The sequence below is a fragment of the Vigna unguiculata genome, chromosome 3 (assembly GCF_037176805.1).
Source record: "Vigna unguiculata cultivar grain cowpea cultivar isolate G323 ecotype 2 chromosome 3, ASM3717680v1, whole genome shotgun sequence".
Lineage (NCBI taxonomy): Eukaryota > Viridiplantae > Streptophyta > Magnoliopsida > Fabales > Fabaceae > Vigna > Vigna unguiculata.
The window spans coordinates 46,327,093-46,351,086 of record NC_140794.1 but is presented as its reverse complement, the minus strand read 5'-3'; the positions used below and the strand labels follow the sequence as shown (position 1 = coordinate 46,351,086).

General features: G+C 29.8%; 2 protein-coding genes and 1 pseudogene across 3 annotated transcripts; 1 reads left to right on the top strand and 2 right to left on the bottom strand.

Moving 5' to 3' along the window:
• Positions 1-353: 353 nt before the first annotated feature.
• IQD20 (IQ-domain 20) lies at positions 354-1,190 on the bottom strand. The gene is made up of 2 exons (XM_028066149.2): positions 866-1,190; positions 354-780 (listed from the first exon to the last, which is right to left on the bottom strand). The coding sequence occupies exons 1-2, from the start codon at positions 1,109-1,111 to the stop codon at positions 598-600; spliced, it is 429 nt and encodes a 142-aa protein (XP_027921950.2). The 5' UTR covers positions 1,112-1,190; the 3' UTR covers positions 354-597.
• A 2,607-nt stretch (positions 1,191-3,797) lies between these two features.
• On the top strand, positions 3,798-6,391 carry LOC114177227 (outer envelope protein). The gene is made up of 5 exons (XM_028062494.2): positions 3,798-3,971; positions 4,128-4,188; positions 4,285-4,461; positions 4,622-4,820; positions 6,051-6,391. The coding sequence occupies exons 2-5, from the start codon at positions 4,130-4,132 to the stop codon at positions 6,237-6,239; spliced, it is 624 nt and encodes a 207-aa protein (XP_027918295.1). The 5' UTR covers positions 3,798-3,971; positions 4,128-4,129; the 3' UTR covers positions 6,240-6,391.
• Positions 6,392-17,083: 10,692 nt separating this feature from the next.
• On the bottom strand, positions 17,084-19,197 carry LOC114179579 (F-box protein At2g26160-like; annotated as a pseudogene). The gene is made up of 2 exons (XR_014993775.1): positions 17,809-19,197; positions 17,084-17,448 (listed from the first exon to the last, which is right to left on the bottom strand). The product of XR_014993775.1 is annotated as an F-box protein At2g26160-like (transcript).
• Positions 19,198-23,994: the final 4,797 nt, after the last annotated feature.

Genomic DNA, 23,994 nt, shown 5'->3' with positions numbered 1-23,994 from the left:
ATATATGGAGGATTTTACCTACATCGTATTCGGTTAAGTATGGTGTTGTCATTGGTACCCTTGAAGTAATTTACATTGCACTCATTCGCCACATTGACTTTGGCGGTTGTTGCAACCACGTATTTTGTTGTTTAATTTATCTATTCTATCTATAAATATAAAAGAAAGTGAGAGTATTTAACTGGAGAAAATAAAAGTACTATTTAAATTAATGTTGACGATGGCAAATTTACACCATTGGTTTGAATAAAATAAAGATATATTTCAGTAAATAGAAAAAACACATTATTGTCTTGCTATATCAAAATTTGAAATAAATAATTAAAAATTAGCATAAGTATTTCAAACATGTATATGAAAACAAAAGTCATTCACTTCATTTTTCTGTGACAATTTACCTGGTTACTGTGAATTTTGTACAGAATCCTACTTAAAGTTACCAAGCAAGAACTCATCAACACAACAAAATCCAACCTCGTCAATCAAAAAACACTCATCTACATATAATGAACCAAAATTAACTTAGGACAAAAAGAAAAAAAAGAATGAATTTGGACACAGATGTATTACTATATTACACTCTTTATACTGTGTAAATCAGCTAATGGTTTGTTTCTTATGAAAGCTACCAAGTAGTTGCCTTGAACGAACCCTGACTTGTAATCTTACAAGTGCGTGCATACACTGCATTGCTATACGTGATTGTTTCCTCACCCACACCCCACGAACCAAAGCTTGCACCTTCACTAGCCCTTTTAATGCCTTATATGCTCGTCTCGCCTGTCCCACAAATAATTCAACTCAAAATCATAAAATCAATGAATCTTTAAATCAAAGCAGAAAATTGGTTTATAAGAATGCATACAAGATGTCCCCTGAAGAAAGCTTGGATCTTAATGGCCGCAACATCTTCCTTGGTGATCGCAGAAATAGGTTTTGGTTTTGGTGTTGGTGTTGGTGATGGTGTAGGGAAACTGAAGTCTTCGTTCCTAAGAATGGGTTCTTCGCATTCGTTGGCGCAAACACTTGTGCGGGGGAGAATGATGTCTTTGTTGGATGATCTGATGAATCTTCCACGAAGAATTCTGAACCATTTTTGCGACACACCCATTTTACTTGTTTTCTTTTTGGTTGGAGTGAAGTTCTTAGTTATGATGTGATGGATTTAAATGTGTGAGGGAGTGGCGTAGAGTTGAGGGAAACATGTTTGAAAACCTTTTTCTTTTTCTTTAGTGGTGCCTGTTATAGTGATGGATATGTCAGAGTTGTGAAACTGAAAACGTGGCGGCATGATTTTCTTTGTGTCGATTCCAGTGTGTGTTCAAAGCATTCGCATGAATAAAATAAAGTGTCACAATCGCAAATTCTTCTCTCGGATTTAGTCATCTCAATAAAAAGACCTTAATTATATTTGTGAGACTTAAACTTGAATTTATGAGAAGTCCATTTTGAGAAGCTGGAGCAATGGAGAAAGTAGCCACTGTAAACAATCTGTGGCAGTTAATAAGCTTCAAAGGTAACTAAGCAAGTATTAGAAGCAAACCAAGAGTTATTACCACGACTCTTTTTAACTCCATGAAGATTCCTTACTGAGGAAGAAGAAATTAACCTGTGATTTGGAGTTCTGACATTCAACCAAAAAGGATGCTTGTTCTCAACTCCAATGAAGAAAAACTTTTGCCTAAAGATGAAGTTAAGGCTGACACCACAGTATCAATATCTTATATTGGTTTTTTTGTTTTTTTATTGCCGTTTTCCGTTATGTTTTCTGTATTAAAAGTATACTATATTGATATTTTATTTAATTTTTTAATATATTTTAAAATGTTAAAATTAGTAATAATGATGAAAGTACAATAGAAAAATAATATAAAAAAATCAGCACAGAATTTGTAATCACCATCGTCTCTCCCAAGGAAGAAACTGTTTCAAATATTTTATGGATAATTAAAATAAAAGATCAGGGACCTAATTTTATTTCAACATAAAAAGGAAAAAAATTCTAGATAAACTTTCACTATTGAAAAAGGTGTCAATAGGTGATTGACGATGCTTGTTGGATATTATATTTATTTATTAATGAAATTATTTTGTCTTACAATTGTACATTGTTTTATCATGTGAATGTTAACGCAGAAAAAATTGATAAAAAAAGAAAAAAAAAAATCATTCTTTTGTTGTAAGACATGTGATGTAAAAATTGATTTAAATTTTGTACCATTCTCTTCTTTTGTTGTAGTTGCGACATGTTTTCTTCTTCCTGTTTTATGATGGTAGTGAAAGTTTATCTCTAGTGGCTATTATTTTTCAACGTGGTCTTTTTGCGTCTTTGTTTTATTTATCGCAGCGGATGTTTCTCTTCCAACACATTAGAACATTTTTTGGTGAACGTACCTTTTATTTATGTGTTGTTTTATACATTTTATTTTATTATCAATAAATTTGTGGTTGTATTTGAAATTTTCAAATGTTTAATATATTGTGGATGTAACCATTGGTTAATTGATATCGAAAATTTTCTTTTTTGAATTTGAAGTATAATGTTTTATTTAGTTTTTTAAATTTATAATTATACAATTTTTTATTTTTTCATATCACTTAAAATTGTAAGTTGTTTAAAAGTTTAATTTATACTTTAAAAATAATAAAAAAAGGTTAAATATATTTTTAGTCCTTAATTTTTAATTTTAGTATAAATTATAATTAATTTTTTCTTAAAATTTAATCAAATTTAGTTCATTAACCTTAAAAATACCTGAATTTAGACATTTAACTAATTTATTTTAAGTTTAGTTAATATAATTAAAAAACTAAAAACAAAAGAAATATGTTTTCAAACATGTTACTACAATTTCACTGTTAACTAATTTATATAAGACTTAATTATATTTTAAGTATAAATTTGAAAATTTTCCATTGATCATTTGACTTCTTATTAAATATTTGTAATCTATTATTTTTTACGATATTAAAATTTTAAAAATTGTTCAATTGAGTCATGTTATTAGATTTTAAACTTTATTGTTAACTATTTGACGTGACAATTATCTTAAATGTTACTACATAATACTTAAAAAGACTTTAATGAGTAGGATCTTCATCAAGAATTTTCTGTATTTAATAAAAATCATTTTTAAAACAAATTAAAATTATAAAGTATAAAATTAAAAGATATAAAACATATAAAAGTATAGAATTATAAAATTAGATGATAATGAAATTATTAAATAAAATAAAAAAATAATTTTTTTAATTTATTTTTTTAATTTTTTAATTATCTAATTTTACAATTCATATTTTTATATTCTATAGTAATTTTGTAATGTCATGATATCATAATTTAAAAATTTTATAATTTTATAATCTTAAAATATTTTTAATTTTAAAATCTTTTTAATCTTAAAACTTTTTAATTTTATTATTTTTGTAATTTTAAAATTTATAATTATATAATTGTATAATTTTGCGATCCCTTATAATATATAAGTATTTTGTGACAACATTTACACACGATAACACAATAATAGGATAAGTTAACTATGACGTCATACAATAAAACATAAAATCTAACTACAAAGAGTAAAATCTATCTAACTACGGAGACCTAGTTAGAAAATTTTTAAAATATTGATTCATATATCACAAAAATTTAATAGAGATTGAATTGAAGTAAAAACATAATTAAGTCTTTAAATAAAATAATTATTAATTATATAATATATACCTGTCACTTATTTAATTTAAACTCTAAATCTTATAAATTTAAAATTATAATGAGAAAGTGATTCCATATAATATTTTGATATCATAATTTATGAATCTATTTTCGTATCATAATTTATGAACCACAATTTAGCAAAAATTTATAACTTTTCACAGTAGGTAGGTGAATGTCGCGGTAGTTCGTTGATGATCGCTACCATATCCCAGCTGAGACACGCAACTGGTGGCTGCTACTTGCTCAACATCTGGTATCTCCAATCTCTCAATTCATGGAATAATTACTACCATTTCCCGTTTTCAGAAAAGATTATTCTCTTCTTCCTTTTACTGCTCATTGTGGTTCTAACGTTGGTTTGCTTCGCGTTATTGTTATCCCGCGACATGTTTGTGAAAATGCGTAATAGAGATGTTTTTCTTGAGTTGGGGTCGCCCCTCTGCCCAAGACCAAAAAGCTTGCATCAACAAGTAAATAACACATAATTTAGCTTCTTTACTGTGAAATTGATATCCCCTTTCTAAGTGCATTTTTATGTGGCTTATTACGTTTTGTCATGTTACCAGGTCTGGTACTCTCAACTACGATGACAAGTATAAAGGAGCTACTGCTAAATCATTGTCTTCCCTTAAAGCAGACGAGGGGCTCTCCAAAGATGGATTTTTACTGAATGAGGCACGAGTTCTGGTTGGTTCTGGTATTGAGACTTTTGAAAAAGGCAAGAGTGCCCTCAAAAGTTGGAGGTATGTTCATATATGAATAAGAAAGTAAAGGTGTATTGTGGTTTTAATCCGCTTAAGTTTTTGAAGTGAGTAACCTAAATTTTCTCATTTTTTGGAAGTTTGTTTCTTCTTTTAGTTGTTGTGTGTTTACATGGGTTTATTGTGGGAAAATTGCTTGCAGGCATTTTGGATTGAATTGGGCATTTGTTGATCCGAAAACACCAGTTCAACCAGGAGTGAAATTCTGTGTTTGTGTCAAGGAGTTGTTTCCGTGGCTCATGATGCCACTTCAAGTTGTGTACGTAAATGAAACTGCAAAAGCCAAAAACCGCCGGGCCTCCTTTGGTTTCGGAAGTGGCACTCTTCATGGTCACTTGCTGGTAACCCCTTTTTCGTCCGTCTTGCTGTTTTTCTTTTCCTCTAACTCTTTTTATCTCGGCCCTTTAATTATATTTTTTAAGTTATTTTTTTATAGATTAAATATATTTTTGGTCTTTTAATTTTCAATAAAAATTGAAATTAGTTTCTCTTCCAACCTTTAGTTCAATTTAGTCTGCGTAAATTTAGTTCTTTTAACCAAATTTTGTTAAGTTTATTTAACATTTCAAACGCATTTCAGGATAGTATTTGAGTTCTTTATACAGTTTGATATATCTCCAATTCAATGTTATCGGAGAAACACCTTTAAAACGTCAAATAAACTAAACAAAATTTGATTAAATGGAATAAATCCATGTATTTCTATAAATGAAGGGCTAAATTAGTCCCAATTTTCAAAAAGACACTAATTCCAATTTTTATTTGGAGTTAAGGGACAAGCATATTTAACTATTTTTTTATTTAAGTTTGTTTAGATATAATACTTTGACTTGAGTTGGTGCTTTTTTATGCATTTATACTCTTGCAGAAGACGATTTAAGTTCTCTGTTTGAGAGTTTGTATATGCATATATGCATATACTTTGCAATTGCATAATGATATATAAGGAACACTTTACACTTCCAAGTAAAATTTGTGGTTATGGTCACTTCACTGCACCCATGTCCCTGTCATAGGATGTATAAATGTCCTTCCGCACATAATTCTTTGTAAAATTCAAGTTTAACTGAATTTTTTTAGTTACTGGTTTTACTTGTCGACATGTTCTTGCTATTATTTGCCTCTGAAAAGGGTTTAAGGATGTTGCTTAAGTTCTGTTATTCATTCTAATAAATTCAGAATATCTAACTGGGGAGTCACTTGAGTTCTGGTATAATTTACTAACCTACAATCACGTTACCATGTAGCATGTTTCTTTCTGTAGTCTTCATTTTACATATTCTTAATGGTGTTGTTTTGTGAGATAAAACATAGCAAACTCCACCCTATTCCTTACTACTGTAATAAACATTTTTCTTTCAGTAAGTTGTCTCGGGCTTCATTGTATATTTACTTCTATAGCAATTGTGTATGCTGAACTACACACAAATATGGGAAAACTAAATAGTTTTAGTATGTTAATGCAGAAAATGCTTTCAATAAGTTTCACTAACCTTGATTGGTACCTTGTATATGAATCCTTTTGCAAACAAGCCATGATTATTTTAAATGTGTTATCCTTTTGGCCACAGGCAGGGGAAGAGCGCTTTTCAGTGGAGATAGATGAGAACAATCAGGTTTGGTACGAAGTGCTTTCTTTCTCTAAGCCTGCCCACATTTTATCATTTCTTGGATACCCTTATGTGATGCTTAGACAGAAACACTTTGCCAATGAATCTTCCAAGGCTATGCTGAAACATATTAGTTCTTCAAAATCCTAATGAAATACTGTTTATGTTATTTGTAATTGAAGATCATTTGAATCTTTATGTTCCTTTTCCTCCCCTTTTTGGGTAAAAATGCTGCCCCTTTTCCCTTGTCCGACCCTTCTCTAAAACATTCCTTCATTAAAAACTGTGTCATTATGCTGTTTCGTTTGGCTTTGGTGATGGATGGGACGCTATCTTCCCTTTACTCTTTTACTATCCCTGAGACGCTTTCTAGTTGAACTCTGTTGATATGCGCCTTCATATGTTTTTAGCAAAATTTTCCAAGCTATATTTGTCGTTTTGGACTGCAATTTTTATTTCAAGAACAAATAGCTTCACAGAATGACAGATTAAGAAACAAAAGCTTTTCCAAACTATACTATCTCCATCTACTAGTTTGCCAACTTTGGATTGTTCTCCTTTCTTTGGTTCAATGAAACATTTATGTATAATCTCCTTTCCTTTCCCATGTTTCGTTACAGTTTATGGTTCTAAATTTGCCTAGATTTTTTCCACAATTTTATATTCATGCTGTGACATTGGAATCAATTATGGAGTGTTTATCGCAAGGCTTCTTCATATTTGTTCATAGTATTTTATCTTATTTTCTATTTATATTGTTGTGGTGGACTATACAAAGTTGAGACCATTCTCTTATTTGAAACAGCCCCTTACAGAAGGCATCGTTGCTCTTTATTTTTTGGAAGTGAAACATAGAGGGACTTGATAAGATGAGAGAAAGATAAATAAGATAGTAAATATGTTGTAAGGGTGGATAAATATTAGAAGAAAAGAAATGAAAATATCGTTCTACTTACTCTTTTTATTAAGCATGGTATTGACGTTGGCAACTTATCTTATAGGAATGAGTGAGTTTAAATAAATAATCATTTTAAAATTGTTATGCTTATTGAAAATAAATAAATAAATTCTTAACTCAGTCATTTATTAGCTTTTACATAATAAAAATTTGATTTTAAAATGATGCAATAAAATCAGATCCAACAAAAATTTTATTCCGCTTTTAATATGAAATATTTTATAATATGATTTGGATGGAGAAAATTTTAGAGCATAATTTGATTTTATTATAAATAATTTAAAATGAAAAAAAAATATGATGGTTCGATGAGAAATTTTGAAAGGAATTAAATCTTATAAAATTATAGAATTTTAAATTCACTGTAAAGTTATAAATTGAAGTTCATTGTATTTTATGTTTTTTTATACGTTTTTTTTTTAGTCAACATCAATCAAGACATTTTCTACTTAATTAATATCAAAACTTTGATAACAATATTAATGTCAAAACATCATTAAGTAAACATCGTTTTTTTTACCGATTATGATAGATTTTATTTTAAAATTAAAGACAATTATAATTATTTTACAATTGATATGGCCATAGTTTTTATCTAAGAAGGTGGGTGTTATCTTAGTTAATATTAGATCAAACTTTTTTTTTTCTTGTTAAAGTTGTTTTCATCCAACGTCAACTAGAGTTATTATTTTGTCTATATGAATTGAGATTATTTCTCAATTAATATATGTTAAGGTTTTCGCAGACAATATTGGTAAAGTTGTTTTTTAGTTAATGTTAGTCTAAGTTTTGTTATTAATGATTGTGGAACAACTATTTTTATGTAAGAAGAATTTTTAGTCAATATTAATGAGAGCTATTATTTTTATGTAAGTTAGGATTTTTAGTCAATATTAAGTAGAGTTATTTTTTAGTTGGTATTGTTTTTCTCCTAGTAAAGATTATTTCTTGATCATGTTAGTGAAAGTTTTTTTAATCAATGTTTATAGAATTATTTTTGGATAAATGTAAGGGCGGCTCAACGGTTTGGGAAACTTAAAGCAAACTTAAAATATGAGACATTTTATTTAAAATTTATTTTTTGAGCTTTTTTCGATACAAATTATTTATTAAATTGTCATAATTTATTTTATTTAACATTTTATTTTTCAATAGATAGTATGACTATCCGTTTAATATTTCTTGAGACATTATTGATTTTAAATAAATTTTTATTATCTTTAGCTTTGAGAAACTCCTTTTGGTTGAAATAACTTACACTATAATTGTTAACATTATTCTATAAGTTATATACGCATTTGGAAAAGAATTTATTCTTTTTATATAATTAAGAATGTCAATTGGTTTATCAATTTCCAAACTATAATTTCCCTTAAGATATTTAATTTTGAAATTAAATCAAATCCATCAATATCCAACAAATTATCATGTTTTAAATATTTTCAAGTTTTAAGCATTTTTCTTTCAAAAATGAAATATCTACCATACACAAGACATTTGCTCTTTTTTGTTTAGGTTAAATTATTCAATTGGTCCCAAATTTCGTATGGAAATTTGAATTTGGTCCCTCAATTGGAAAAAGTGTTAAATAGGTCCCTAATTTTGATAAGTTGTCTCAATGAAGCCCCTTCCGTTAAAATGGCAGAAACGGCGTTAAGAGCACAGTGACGTGGAAATGGTAGACTGAAACGTGTCATTTATATTTAAATGTATTGAAAAACATTTCAGAATTGCTATATATAAGTGCAATGAATCATCCATAAACCCCAATGTTCATCTTGCTGCGTCTGGAAGAAATGTCTTGTGGACAGTGTTCATCCTGCAATGGTGGGGGAAATCAAAACCCAAGTGCGTCCTTTTGTGGTGGAAGTGGGTCTATAGATTTGGGCGTGTCGGTGATGTGCTATTGTGGAGAGAAAGCAGCATTGAGAACTGCAAGAACATTGAAGAACAAGGGCAAAAAATTTTGGGGCTACCCTAAGTATAAGGTGAGTTACATGGAAACTTTGATATGAAGAAGCTGAGGATTTGACGTTTGTTTATTGAAGCTAACATTATTTTGTGAATTTGGAACAGAGTGGAAGTGATCAATGTGGTGGGTGCAATTATTTCAAATGGTTTACTGATAATGAGATCTAAGAAAAGGGTTGGAGCAGTCAGAGAATTGAAGAAATGGGTGGTGGGAAGCTGAAAATTGAAGAAATGGGTTGTGATGGGAAGCTGAGTATAAAGAATGTTGAAGAAATGGGTTATGGTGGGAATAAGAATGCAGAAAAGACTGCTGCAGTGAGGTCTGTGGTGGCAGAAGAAATGGAGAAATGTATGAAGTCATTTGAAAATAGGCTAACTGTGTTGACAGTGGTAGTTGGGGTTTTGTGTGTATTGAATATCATTGTAGTGTATGTGTTGGTTACAAAAGCATGAGTCTTTTTTTAGTTCAGGTACTTGGTTTGTGTTGTTATTGTGATGTTTTGTTATGAATGAAAAGTTTCCAAACTTGTAGTTTCATTATTCGCACCTCTTTTATAAATTTATAAGTAACAAAATAAGGAGAAGAGAAATAAGCTTGAGCACTTAATCTTGATAAACAAATAATGACACCCGGTTATATTGATAAACATGTAGTGCTCCAACACTTAAACATTCAACATCACAAAATAAATATGGTCCACCATGTAACCCTGTTACAGCACACAAAAAAATGGTCCATAAATGGATTTGATGATCCACACAACAAAAACAGCAGCTGCTTTTAAGTGTTTACAAATATCGTTCAAAATAGGAGTTTAAATTCTCTACTGCAGGTGTGGGTATCAACTATTTTCCTCAACTGCCAACACTTAACTGCTTGCATATAACCACAATAAGCAAGTCATGGACATTTTGCCTTAGCACCCAGACACTTCACTCGCACTCTTCTCCTGTCATTTTTAACTATTTTAAGACTTCTACCATTTTCCAATGCGTAGCTTCTTATGGCTTCAACAAAATCTCCCTTCTCACTAAAATACGTAGCTACTTCCCATTGATATTCTCTCATGCGTTTTGGCATTACAAAGGTTCGAAATCTTCCATAGCCCTCCCTTTCTTCACTGTCACCTTCATCTTCCTCAGCTTCACCAATATCACTTCCCAATTCTTCGGATACCCATTCATCGTCTGACAACCCCCTGTTGAACGTTTGTGATCCATGCTCACTGTATTCACTTCCCTCACTACTATCCATGTCTGTTGTATCAGTTGCCCTCCAATTCCTACTTGGGCCACCAAAGTCTTCTCCTATACCTCCAACTTCAACTTCTATGTTACCCACCAATTCTTCATGATCATCTTCCACATCACCTTCAACATTGATATAAACTAAACCTGCAGTACCAACCTGGCTGTCGTCACTGCTATCATTAGGACCAGAATCATTCCAACTTTCAACGCCCTCCTCTAAGTCTGCTTCAACTTCCTTCTCAACATCAACTTCTTTACCTGACTGACCACCATCATGTCCCTCGGCTTCATTAACTTCAACTACTTCATCTTCCCCCTTATCATGTTCTGCATGCAACTCAACACCACCATCATCTCCCTTATTCAAGTCACCTTCATGCACACTCTGAACTCCTTTATCTCCCTCACCTTCATGCACACTCTGAACTCCTTTACCTGAGTCACCTTCACGCTCAGTCTCATCTCCTCTATCTCCCTCACCTTCATGCACACTCTCAGGTTCAGGCACACCATCTGCAGTCTCCTTCTCACTCATAATGTCCACCATATTGATGTCATTCCCACCACTTTCAACACCATCTCCATCATGGGAAAAGTATTCCAACATCTCTATAATTTCTGGTTCACACATCTTATGTATGACAAACAGATGAAACTCACCATTTAGCCTAGCTAAGGTAACCATATTCATGGCCCCACGATCATCACACAAAATCTCCAACCTATCCTCCAATACATAACCACCTCCCACACAGTACCATAGTTCATTCTCTCCCATATACCCCATCTCTCTCAAAATACCCACAACCTCAAAATAGCTCCAGCGGTCAAGGTCACACGAAAGTCTAGAAACCTCACCCTCATATTTCAGTTTACCATCATTAACGAATTTCCCTCCATGGTGAAAAACGACGTCAAACTTGTCGTCCCCCATGATGCACAAAAATATATAACCACAGACACCTATATAAGCACATACACCTATACAATAAAGTAAAAAACATCCAAACAGAAAAGGGAAAACAATAATCAAAGGGGGGGACCACAAGGGAACACAAATTCGAACATGGTGGTGGGTCATACACCGAACTTTAATAAAGTTTCAATATTTAAACAAAAAACAATTAGGATCATACTTCGCTTTCCTAATAAACAATCAATTAAACGGTGCATGCCAACAGAAATGGGAACTTCGAGCTGAAATGCATAACTCACCTGATACTTCACTGCTTCCACCGAGATCGCAATTCCACCTGTTCGAAAGCTAAGTTTCCAGCACAAACATCCCACACCCTCGCGATGCTTCTGTTCGAAAGCCAAGTTTCCAGCACCTGTTCGTCCAATTTCAAAAAACCCTAAACGAACCTTGAAGCCCCAATTTCGCCAACGCCCATTCTGTTTTATTACAGCTTAATTACAACATTTAGTAAAGTCCAACAACGTTTTTGGGAAAAAAAATTATTACAGCATTTAATAACTTTCCACACAGTTTTCACAAAATAATTATTTATTAAAGCATTTCAAAATTCCACGTGTACCACATTTAATATGCTACTTCACTGTTCAGTTCCGTCTATCATTTCCACGTCACTGTGCTCTTAACGCCATTTGTGCCATTTTAACGAAAGGGGCTTCATTGAGACAACTTATCAAAATTAGGGACATATTTAACACTTTTTCCAATTGAGGGACCAAATTCAAATTTCCATACGAAATTTGGGACCAATTGAATAATTTAACCTTTTGTTTATAACTCCGTTTTGTTATGCAATTAAAGTCTCAATTCTTCTTTTCTTTTGAATTCTTCAATAGCCTGATTCAAATTTTCTAGTTGACATATCTATATATTTTTATATGAAATAAAAAATGATAATATATAAAACACTACTAAAGATAAAATATATAAAACAAATGAATTAAAACAATAAAATATGGTTCTCGTTATCAAGAAAATAAACTCGATAGTAGACTTTATCTTGAAGTTTCAAGTCTTTTTTTCGTTTTTAAGTCTCAACTTTTTCACAAACTTACAAAGTTATTTATTTTAAGATTAATCAATAATAAAAATAATTAAAAAATATTGTTCTTCTAAACTCAATAAAATATTATTTTTTCCCTAAAATTTGAATTATCTTTCTACAAAAAACTCAACTTTGAATTATGCTTCAATTAATTTATTATCCACCGAAAGACTAAACCATAATCTAATTAATAGTTTTATAAAAAAAAAGTTCAATTTTTCCTTAAGATATATGCAAAAAAAAAATCTATAAATATAAAAGTACCGAAAAACAAAACTAGACAAAAGAAACACATTTCTAATTCTAATACAAATCCAAAACAGAATAAAAATAACAACACGTATAGAAAGAAAAAACATACTAACCCAAATGAGGATGAAAAAATTGATACACACGAGCAACATGAGATTCAAGAAATTTAAGGGATGTAATCTGCCAATACCCTAGAAAAAAGACTACTAGAAGAAAATAAAGTAAGGAGAGGTAAGAAAAGTCATAGAAAGACAAAAAAAGAAAATAGAATCTAGATTGATTATAAAATAATAAAGATAGCTAATCATTCTCTTTCTTGTAAACAAATTTATGATCTACTGAAAATATGTTTTAACTCATTAATTATTATTTTTACTACTAATAAAAATTAACATACACTAATAATAATTTAATTAAATCTTATTCCCAAACATAAACTTATAATTAATTTAATTAAGCTATATTAGTAATAAAATATTTTTTGGAAACTTTTTTATCTTAAACATAATTTTATAATTAGTTTAATAGAGTATATTACTTAGTATTAAAAAAAATTTAAAACCTTTTTTTTCTTAAACATAATATAATAAAATAGTAAAATATTTTTTTTTTTAAGCCTAATTATCCTTAAGACCTAAGACGATTCACGTTACCCTTAAGCCGGTCCTCTTTACTGGCTTTGCCCTTTAACCGGTCCAGAATAAATGCTAACCACTTTTTTCGAATGTCAACTTTCATAATTATGTTTTTTCCAATGTCGGTTTTCTACCTCACATCGTTATTGTTATTTTTAGCTTAAAAGTTGGTCAGGCTTTTTTGTCCAATGTCTAATAAAAGTATTTTTTTTTAACCAACCTTAACTAGGTTTGACAAAGAAAAATTCAATTTAACTAAAATAGTTGTGAACAACATAAATTGAAAATAATATTAACTCATTTCAGTTTAAAGAAACTTTTACCAATGACACTCATAAAAAACCTTAGAAAAAATCTTGTGAATTTTGACAGAAAATAACTTCAATTAAGATCACTAATTTATATTTTTAAATTATTAAATATTCTTTTTTATATTTAATGATAATGAAATATTTGATTTAGATTTAAAAATTGAATAAATTTAAATTATTTCATTAAAAATTTAAATTCACTATTTTTAAATTTCCTAAAACTTAGAATTTTCTATCAATATACATTTTATATGAAATTATTTAATACCAAATTACATAATTATTCTCACTCTTAAATATGATAAAAAATAGTACTTTCAAAATCATTCCCAAATTATTCTCGCTCTTAAGATCACTAATTTATATTTTTTTAATTATTAAATATTCATATTTTCTATTTAATGATAATGAAATATTTTATTTAGATTTAAAAATTGAATAAATTTAAATTATTTCATCAAAAATTTAAATTCTCTACTTTTAAATTTTCTAAAACTTGTAGAATTTTCTATCGAAATACATTTTATATGGAATTATTTAATACCAAACTACATAATTATTCTCGCTCTTAAATATGATAAAAAATAGTACTTTCAACATCATTCCCAAATTGAAATTAAAACTTCATATCTTATTTAAAGAAATGTACAATCACTCTTGCTAACAAATTTTATATTTAGCCAACTTTTATGCATTCTAAAAAAAAAAATACTTGGAGGTCAGGGTGGAGTTGTTTAAATTAAAGAAACGATTGTATGATCCGAAAAATTTGAAATAAAAGTTTATAATAATTAATAAGTGATGTGATAATAATAATTAGTGAGTGATGTGAAAGATTTGATAAATTAAAAAAATATAAATTTTTAATACATAAAAAAATTAAATTTCAAAATAAAAATAGATAACATAACATAGTTTATTTGATTAAATCCACTTACATGCAAATCTCCTCAATGAAGCCAAGAAAGTTCAGATACAAAGTTTATCTCAATTCCTGTGAAAATTCATTTTGATTTTGATACAAACAAGGCCTTAATGATTATATAAAGTTTAGATGTGGTACAATAGATATTTTGATTTAGATATGAAATTAACCTACAATTATATTATTTTAACCAAAACATAGCACTAGTTTAACTAACACGTGAAAGTGTAGAATAGATTTACCTCACATGGAGATGTACGTTTATCATATTCTTTTTCTTTTATGTGAATGTGACAAAGCTAGGATAGGATACTTCAGAATTAATTTATTAGGAATATTTTTTTTATTCATATTTATATCTTTTAATTTTTTTTTTATAGTTTAAGATTTTCAATTTTTTATCACATATTCATAAATTGTAATGAAAGTATTTTATATTTAACCTTACAACTTGGCTTTTTTTTTTTCATCATAATAATGCGATTTTAAACAAAAATTAAAATTGGCAAATTTTAAAATTTTACACATATGAATAAGTTATGATTGTATGATACAACTTCATTGCGAAGAATTCATGTATACATAACACAACATCATACTTATTAAAATTAAATCGTGTTGATTCTATACGACTTTAGTGTACACCACTTCACTTCAGATCAAATTACACTCAAATATTAAAGACGTGGTACCTCGTGTACCTCTGCATAACTTTAATTCAGATAAAATTATTAAAGACGTGTTACTCAGCATAACTTTAACTCAAATAAAATTATATTGAAATCGTGTCACGTATAATTTCGATTCAAATTAAAAAAAAAAAATAGAATGAAATCAAAATCATGATTGACTCACATTATCTTTTTAATACTGATATTTTGACATTACACTTTTTTTTATTACCATTTAACACTATCTCTTATTACTATCAACTTCTCTTTCTTATCTCTTATTACTATCAACTTCTCTTTCTTATAACAATATAAAAGATAAATTTTGATTAAACTATTCTACCCTCATAATAGTTGTCAAATGATGTAAAAAAAACTTTTTTCCTATTTTTTTTTTCTAATACAAACGTCGTTTAAACTAACATAAATTCACTTTATAAAAAGTATGAAATCTTTTATACATAATTTTTTATAATGAAATAGTATTATATTAGCACAACTTACCATTTAAATAAAATTTATAAGATTTACCTATTTCGATAACTTTTGAGTTTGTCGGATATATCTAACGTTATGATCTGATATTAAAGATTTCTGAAAGTGGTGTGCAGATTGCGTGGAATCTGAAAGTGTCACCATTGGTGCTATCATAAAGGTTATTTTTGCTCTATCCACCAATAATTTTCAGTTGCGTCTCTTATTGACACACCTCATCTTCTTCCATTACACATAATTTTAAATAGATAACATTTATTCTTATTCTTATATTGTGTTGATATTTCGTATATATTTTTCTTATAAGAGAAGTCGCACTTTTATTATACATTATAAATAATATTGGTCGTTTATTTAGATAATATCAGAACCAATATTTAGACATGTGAATGTTTTAATTTCGAATACTAAGAATCAGTCAGTTTGATTCTTGACTTTGATAAGTATAGGTCAATTTGGTGTGCGATTTAGTATCCCTCACTCATCAATGTACACCTTAATTTTATTCTACTTTGGTCATTTGGTATTGAATTCAAAGAAAACAAATCAACTTTTATATATATGTCAAAATAAATTTTAAAAATAATAGTTAAATTTAAATAGTATTTTTTTTTATAATTTGGTAGTATTGATTATTGAGAACCACTTAATTGATAATATTAATTTTAAAAATTAAATTAAGCGTGAAATTGTCTAAAACGGTTCGCAATGAGTTAACATTTGTTTGTTAGTGGAGAAGAAGAGGAACCAGTAGTTTTAAAAAAGAAAGAAAAGAGAGTCTGAAATAAAATAGAACAAAAAGATACCGAGAATTTGTTGAATACGCACTACGATAGTTTTTTGTTTCATAATAATAGAAAATATTAATAATAAATACTTTTTTATTTTTTAATAAAAAAAATCTTTATTTCAGTTTTTTTTGTTTTTTTCTAATCAATCAACATCTACTTTATTTGTTACCTTTTTTTTTTTCATTCTCTATTACATTCCTGTCTAATCAAACATAGGTTTAAAAACAAATTTATGAAACGGTGGAAATTCCTGCAACTAATCTAACGTGTTTCATAACAGAAGATTACAAACTGGAGACATATCACGAAGAAAGCGTCCCAGGTGGGTTCTTTTCATTGGAAAAATGGCCAAGTGTTCCACAGAGGTTGCCTTTCTTGACTTTTTTTTTTCTTATTTTTTTTTTTTTTTTGTGACTTAGCTAGTTTCATTCACTATCCCAGTAGGGCCGTTTAAACTCAATTTATACATTAATTTCATTATTCTTATTCATTCCAACCAAAAAAATCAGAAGGTCAAATGAAGTGGCAACTGAAAATATCCAGCAGTGTGCAATAATGGCTAACATACACTGTTCATTTTTCTTTTTTTTTATCTGATATGGTTGCTGTATCTTTGTTAGCTAAAATTAGTTTCTTTCCCCAGTTTTTTTATATTTTAATTGCATGACATACACCTGTTATATTATCCCAAAGTGTATTTCAGAGTAGAAGAATTTGTATGAGCTGAAAATTGGATTTTCATTTGATCATGAATCTAGACAGAAGATGTAGAATCACTTTTGAACATAGGCTCCAGTTATACACTAAGTGGAACAAATACCACTATTTTGTTCTTGATTCTTGTAATAAGATACAGAGTCAAAATGAGCACATCACGTAGAACAAACCAGTTATTCCAGCTTTTCATCTCAAACCAACTTGTGACATGGGATCATTCAGCAAATCAACCGACAATTGTGTGTCTGCACTCTGCACTTCTTCTGGGAGAGGGTCCACACAAAAGCTTTGGAGTGTTGCGTTGCATCGACAAAGCTCATATCTCAGTAAAGTGATCAAAACTAGTATCACATTATATATCCTACAGCAAAGAGATCAAAATAAGTATCACTTTATATCAGTAAAGTAATCATAGGAAGAGATACACAGAAAAATTATACATGTTCATCAGGTGTCTTGGGTGATTAGGTGTTCACAAAGAGAAAGTATAGGACTTCTGAAATATCCAAATATTTAATTGAACTAATGTACATTACTGTTGCAGCACAAACAGTAGTAAATAAACTAGCTTTTCTCAAGCCATAGTGTAATCCAGAAATAAACATCATGTGCAAATGAATAAACACCATCAAGTTAAGCAGTTATCTGTACATATTCGGTAAGATCGACACGACTAACTGAACTACAAACATGGAAAGGAAGAGAAATGAAAGCAGCATACTTTTAAACTCAGTTATTTCGAAGCTGGTTTTGCCCTGCAATTCTGGGCCAAGATGAGTTAGGACACAGAGACTTGTCAATGCAGGGATCAAAGTCACTGGCCACAATACTACGATCCTCTAAATTGTACGCACGAACGTTAAAGATATCTGTGAAATAGATGCAATTCTCTTGGTACCCCCGTTATCTGTTTAGCAGAAACAGAGAAGCTACAACTTTTACCCAAAACAAACGCTCTATCCCCCAAGTTTTTCACATCCACCCACGTTCCCCACTCTTCATCCAACTTATAAACCTTGAAATACTCCACTGCAGCATCACGATCCACACGTCCAACGTAGTTCCATCTTCTTGGGAGTTCACTTTCATAGAACCTATCAACAACATAGAGACTCCCACATGACTCCACCAAATGCTTCTTGTTCCCAAAGCCACACAGGGGAGGAGAAAACTGCACCAACTTCAAGGAAGAAGTATCGACCCATGAAATAGTGCCCCACTTGTCAGTGACATAAAACTGACTATTGAACACGATAACATCGTCGTAGAAGAAGTTTTTGTCATCCACAAGAGTCCATTTCTCATCCCCGTGTTTCAAGAACCCCAACCTCCCCTCCAAAAAGATGCAACAAGCCATGGAATCCTCAACTGCAATCCACGGGGAATTGGGAAAGAACACAACTTTGCTCACAGTGGCAGATAAGCGACTGTGAATGGTGTATGATTTGCATAACTCGGTGACCCGATAGTCCAACAAGTTCCACAACATGGGAGAAGTAGCGCCATGAGGGTACAAGATTTTGCGATCGGATATTGGACTAAGCAAAGTCAAGGAATGATTCTTTGATTCTTCAACCTTGATGAGCCACCCTTTGGAAGAAGGTGCCAAGGGCTCCAAATTGGAGGCTCCAAAGCTTGGTTCAATAACAAAGACTGTGGCTTGGCTGAGCACGGTGTCTATGGATTGGTTCATGGGCTGAGGAATCTGCATAGGAAAAGAAGGAGAATTGGGAAGAGAGAGAGGGATGGAAGATCGACATGACTCACACACACTACGAAACCTCACAATATCCATGTGATTTTCCAGAGATTTTCCGATCTTGGGCCATAGCTCGAGGGGAAGTTCAGACCAATCAACTATGTCATCCATGGCTTCAAATTCAAATACCAGATGGTGGAGTTTGCAGAAGGAGAATTGAGCTTGGTCTGTGGCTTGATCACTGTGCGGGGATTTATCAAAAGTGTTTTGGTCCAAAGAACGAAAGTACCATGAAATGATGCCGAAATCACAGAGAAGACTTAGAGAAAAATTTCTAATTTCGTCTTCACCAAGTTGTTCATCATAGTCTTACATTTGAGAAGGAAATTAGGAAAGTTACGATAGGAATGATTGACTCCAAAGTCTTTTTGTCATTTCTTGGTATTAAACAATTAAATAATGAAAATACCACGTGTTCGGAGCTGGTTGGTACAAATATGTATCTACTGTACAACTAAGAAAACACAGCACCTCGAAAACTATTAAATTGCCCATTACAACTGTACACTTGTACATTAAGGTGGTCTTTTTTTTTGTAGTTTTAGCTTTCTTGTAATTATGGAATTTATCATTTTACCATGGTTACTATGTTGAGACATACTATTTATGTTAATTCTTTTTATCGTTTTCGCTGCTTATGGTTATAGAATTTACTATCTTATTCATAACTATCATGCGTGTGTGTATATATATATATATATATATATATATATATATATATATATATATATATATATATATATATATATATATCAGTTTATTTTCTTAGTTTTATGGTTTTTTTTTTATTTATCTCATTTCTCGATTTCATCTTCTTTATTGTTCTTATATGATGTAAATATTGTGTACGAAAAAAAAAAAACTATTGTAGCATAATGTCTGAAAACAAAGTTTACAATGACCATTTCTTACAGCAAGTTGTGTTAGTTGTTACAATGAAGACGAAGCAAATACTTGTCAGAATCTTGTGATTGAAGTTTCGAAGGTGTAGCGAAGAAAAAAAAAATTATAACAAGGAAGATGTTTGGTATTTTTTTAAGAAATATAAGTTTTTTTTCCCCTATTTAAGGTTTGGACTTTCATTAAGAAAAGACAAAACAATGTTTATGTTTGAAAATGATTGGATGAAAAGATAAAACTTTAGGATTTAAGTTTTATTTGGGTTGTGTTTCAAATTGTTTTTAGTTGTAATGTTTAGATTATTATTTTAGTTACATCTCTATGATACTCTTGCTATTTATGTGTTAATATGCTTCATGCTTTTAAGTAAAGTTTGAACATGTTTATGATTCTTGTATCCTTTTTTATTACAATTTTATGACATTCTTTACATTATGCTTGTCGGCCCATTTAATTGATCTACTATTTAATTTAAATTATTTATATATATATATATACGCTTTGGTTCTTACATTGTGATTCTTAATTTTTATTACGATGTTTACGATATTCTTTATATTAATCTAATTACTTTAAGCAATCTTATTTCTTTCTGCAGTTTAAATATTTGTTTCCAAATATACTTATATGCTTATTGTCCTATTTAGTTGTTCTACTCCCTGTAAAATTCCTTTTATGTAGATATTTTAATTCTTACATTGTGTTCTTTTTTTCCCTTTTATTACAAGGTTGCATTAAACTTGCTATATATATATATATATATATATATATATATATATATATATATATATACATGCTTATTTGCTTCCATAGTTTACATATTTGTTTATGAATATGCTTATATGTGTATTCTTATTCCATTTAGTTGGGTTACATGTTTATTGTTCCATTTAGTTGATTTGCTACTTACATTAAACTTTGTTTATGTACATACTTTAGTTCTTTTTGTAAAGTTCATTTTCTATTTTAAAGTTTTTGGCCTAGCTTTAGTAAAGAAAAGTTAGCCACTTATTTTCTTATCGTACTTTCGCTTTCAGTTTCAAGATAAAGAAAGCTAGGATTTTTCACGTTTTTGAAGTATTTTGTTTGTTTTTGGTTCTGTTTATGCTTGGATGATGATTGTGTTTGTATGAGAATGAATTGTCTTAGGTTTGATATGGATTTCTGGTTTGCATGTGTGAGCAGGGGAGAAATCTGATGTTTTCGCTCAAGCGAGCAACCATCGTCTAAGCAAGAATAGCATAAAACTCACCTAGGTTTTTTCTCGAGTTTTCGTTCAAGCGAGAAGCTTCAGTTTTGAAAGGAGCAATCTCACTCAAGCGAGAACCTCACAGTATCCACTGTTCGAGTTCTCACCCAAGCGAGAATGTCTAGCTTAAGTGAGAGAACTTCTATCACTTAAGCGAAGGCTTTTAGCTTGAGCCAGACCAGTGCAGGGACCTGCTTCATTACTTGCTCTCTTCTATGATTGATTGTTTTACTCCTTAAGAGTATGATCAATGACGGATCTTGACCAAAAGTATTGGAGGGGCCAAAGTAATATAATTTAGAGATCATTTGATTCGATCATAATGTTTTAAAAAAATGACTTCTCTAACTGAACTATAATTAGTATAATACTTCAAAATATATGAAGAGGTAGAGTCTATCTTCTTTTTATCAATAGTTTCTTTTTTATCACTTTTAAAAAATAAATTTATTCTTTCATTCTTTATCAATATATTAAATAATATTAAAAAATAATTTATCATAGTATTTTTTTTATAATTGAGACACATGATTATTAAAAGAAAAATATATTATATTCAAGTCACAATTAAAAATCAGTTATGAAAAAACACATAATACATTATTTATTTTTCTTCTATATTCATAAAAAAATGAATATAGAAAAAGTTCATGAGATAAAATATATTTTTTTCATTATTGAGACAAGAGACAAGAAAGGGATATGATAAATGAGAAATGAGAGAAAAAATAATGAGTTTGTTTCTGACTTTTTTTTTTCTTCAAAAATAAAAAGAAAATATATGAGTGAGAAATGATTACAATTTGTGAAAAACTAAAAAGACAATAAGAAGGAAAATAAAAATTATCTTAATAAATATTTGGTTTAATTACTCTTTTGATTCATGTTTTCGCTTAAAAATATTAAATCAGTCGTTCAATTTTTTTAGTTTCAATTTGTTCCCGATTATTGAAAAATTGATACAATTTGGTATTTTACAATAAATTTTGTTAAATTTCTTGAAACAAATCAATGAATTTTTTATTAAAATTGAAACTCTTAATATGGATGATTTGCTTTGTTGGTGTAATTCACATAATTCTAGTGTTAATTTTTGAACAAAAACAGGAATAATAAGAGAAATTAAACCAAAATATTTTTATTTTTTATTATATTTAATTTTATGTTTTATTATCTATTAACACCGAATGTTGTGCTTTATAAAATAAATAAAAAGATACACAATTTTATTTTCATCAATTCCTAAAATATATTACCTACAATTTATTCAAACATATATATATATATATATATATATATATATTATAATTAAAAAAATTCAAATCTAGGGGGGGAGGGCATGACCCTCCCTGTTCCCAAGAAGATCCGCCTCTGGATATATGTATGATGTGGTATCTGGGACTATATTTCATATGTTTGGCATGAGATGATAATGTTTTGAGATAATTTGTGGATTATGTGTAGGAATTTCATGGAAAAATCCCTTTTGAAGATTGTATCCTAACACTCTATTGAATCAGTCAGACTCACTTAGAGTAAACTGGTTCATGTGTTGAGAGTAGCAGGATAATGGTCCTAAATGATCATAGACTAACTTATGTGTGGTAAGGTGAAATCCATTGATAATGACTCTATAGAGTAATAGAGGTCACCACAAGTACAAGCAACCAATGAATACGATTTCATTACATATATCCGCATATTGAGTTAGAGGGTCTTTTATTGTTTGCTGTCACATGTTATGTATGCACAATGATTTGCCTGCTTATAATCTGCTTACTTATCTATTAAAATTATTTTTTTTCTAACTTACCCTTTTTCTTTTTTGTGTCATGTTTTCTTGTGGTGTTTTCCTTTTTGCAATGATCATCAATATTGGTGTGAATAGATGGGGAGGCTCTTGGTGATCGCATAGATAGCGGGGATGCTACTGTCTAGACTATGTTTTAGTTATTGCTCTTTTGAACATCTTTTGATGAACTAATTCCTTTATAATTTCTTGCTCTATGAACAATCTTTTGCTAAACTGTTTTGCATTATGAAACATGTTTATGGCATTGTTCTGTGCCTTGATATCTATAATCTCTATTCCAGTATAGTTGGATGACTGTGATGGTTAAATTCTGATATACTTCCTATTGTTGCTCTATATTATTATAATTATGTGATATTTTATTTATTAGGAATTCTATTAAATGGGATGTCACACTTATAATGTGATTCTTACTTTTTAGTATGATTTCTATAATATATTTTTTATATTGAGTTAATTATATTAATATATTTATCTATTATTATAGTTTAAATATTTATTTTAGGATATATTTATATATTATTGTCTCATTTAGTTGGTTTGCTATTTGAATTAACACCAGTGCAAAAGTTGCATTTCATAATGATTTATTATGGTAGTTATGATCCATATCCACCATAATAAGTGAAAAGGTGACAAAATTGTAAATATGATGAGATTTCCTATATAGTTATACCTATAACCGACATAGAAAGTGAAAGCAATGACATTTTTTTAATAAAATATAAGACTTTCTATGTTGATTATACATAGAATCGAAATAAAAAGTGGGACATTATAATATAGTATGTTTAATTTCCTTCTTTTCCTTAGAATTATCGCACTACACTCATATTTTCCTCCTCTCTACACCAGACTCCTAACTTTCCTCACTGCATCCTCTTTGCACCGGTGTCTACTCCTTGCCTCGTTGCTTTGGTGGTCGTCCTCTCCTCCTCCTCGTTCCAAAGACCATCGCTCTCGTGGCACTCCTACTCTCACTCTCGCAACTCTTTTGTTTCGTAAGTGAGTGTTTTCCTCTCATTTAGGTTTTTTTTTTTCATTCTTATTGAGATCAATGCAGGTGTAATAATGTGTTTATTGTGTTTGCTATGCCAGGGCCTGATCTCATACCTCCTTGACAAAGAAGTACGTGACGAGAGTGGTATTGGAGGAAAAAGAAAGGGATGGTGAGAACACAAACCTC

What these genes read in the sequence shown, in the direction of transcription:
- IQD20 (XM_028066149.2), bottom strand. Translation starts at nt 1,111, where the DNA reads ATGGGTGTGTCGCAAAAATGGTTCAGAATTCTTCGTGGAAGATTCATC. An exon ending in CTTTCTTCAGGGGACATCTT is followed by an intron (nt 781 to 865) that starts GTATGCATTCTT and finishes TTTGTGGGACAG; the next exon opens with GCGAGACGAGCATATAAGGC.
- LOC114177227 (XM_028062494.2), top strand. Translation starts at nt 4,130, where the DNA reads ATGTTTTTCTTGAGTTGGGGTCGCCCCTCTGCCCAAGACCAAAAAGCT. An exon ending in CAAAAAGCTTGCATCAACAA is followed by an intron (nt 4,189 to 4,284) that starts GTAAATAACACA and finishes TCATGTTACCAG; the next exon opens with GTCTGGTACTCTCAACTACG. An exon ending in CTCTTCATGGTCACTTGCTG is followed by an intron (nt 4,821 to 6,050) that starts GTAACCCCTTTT and finishes TTTTGGCCACAG; the next exon opens with GCAGGGGAAGAGCGCTTTTC.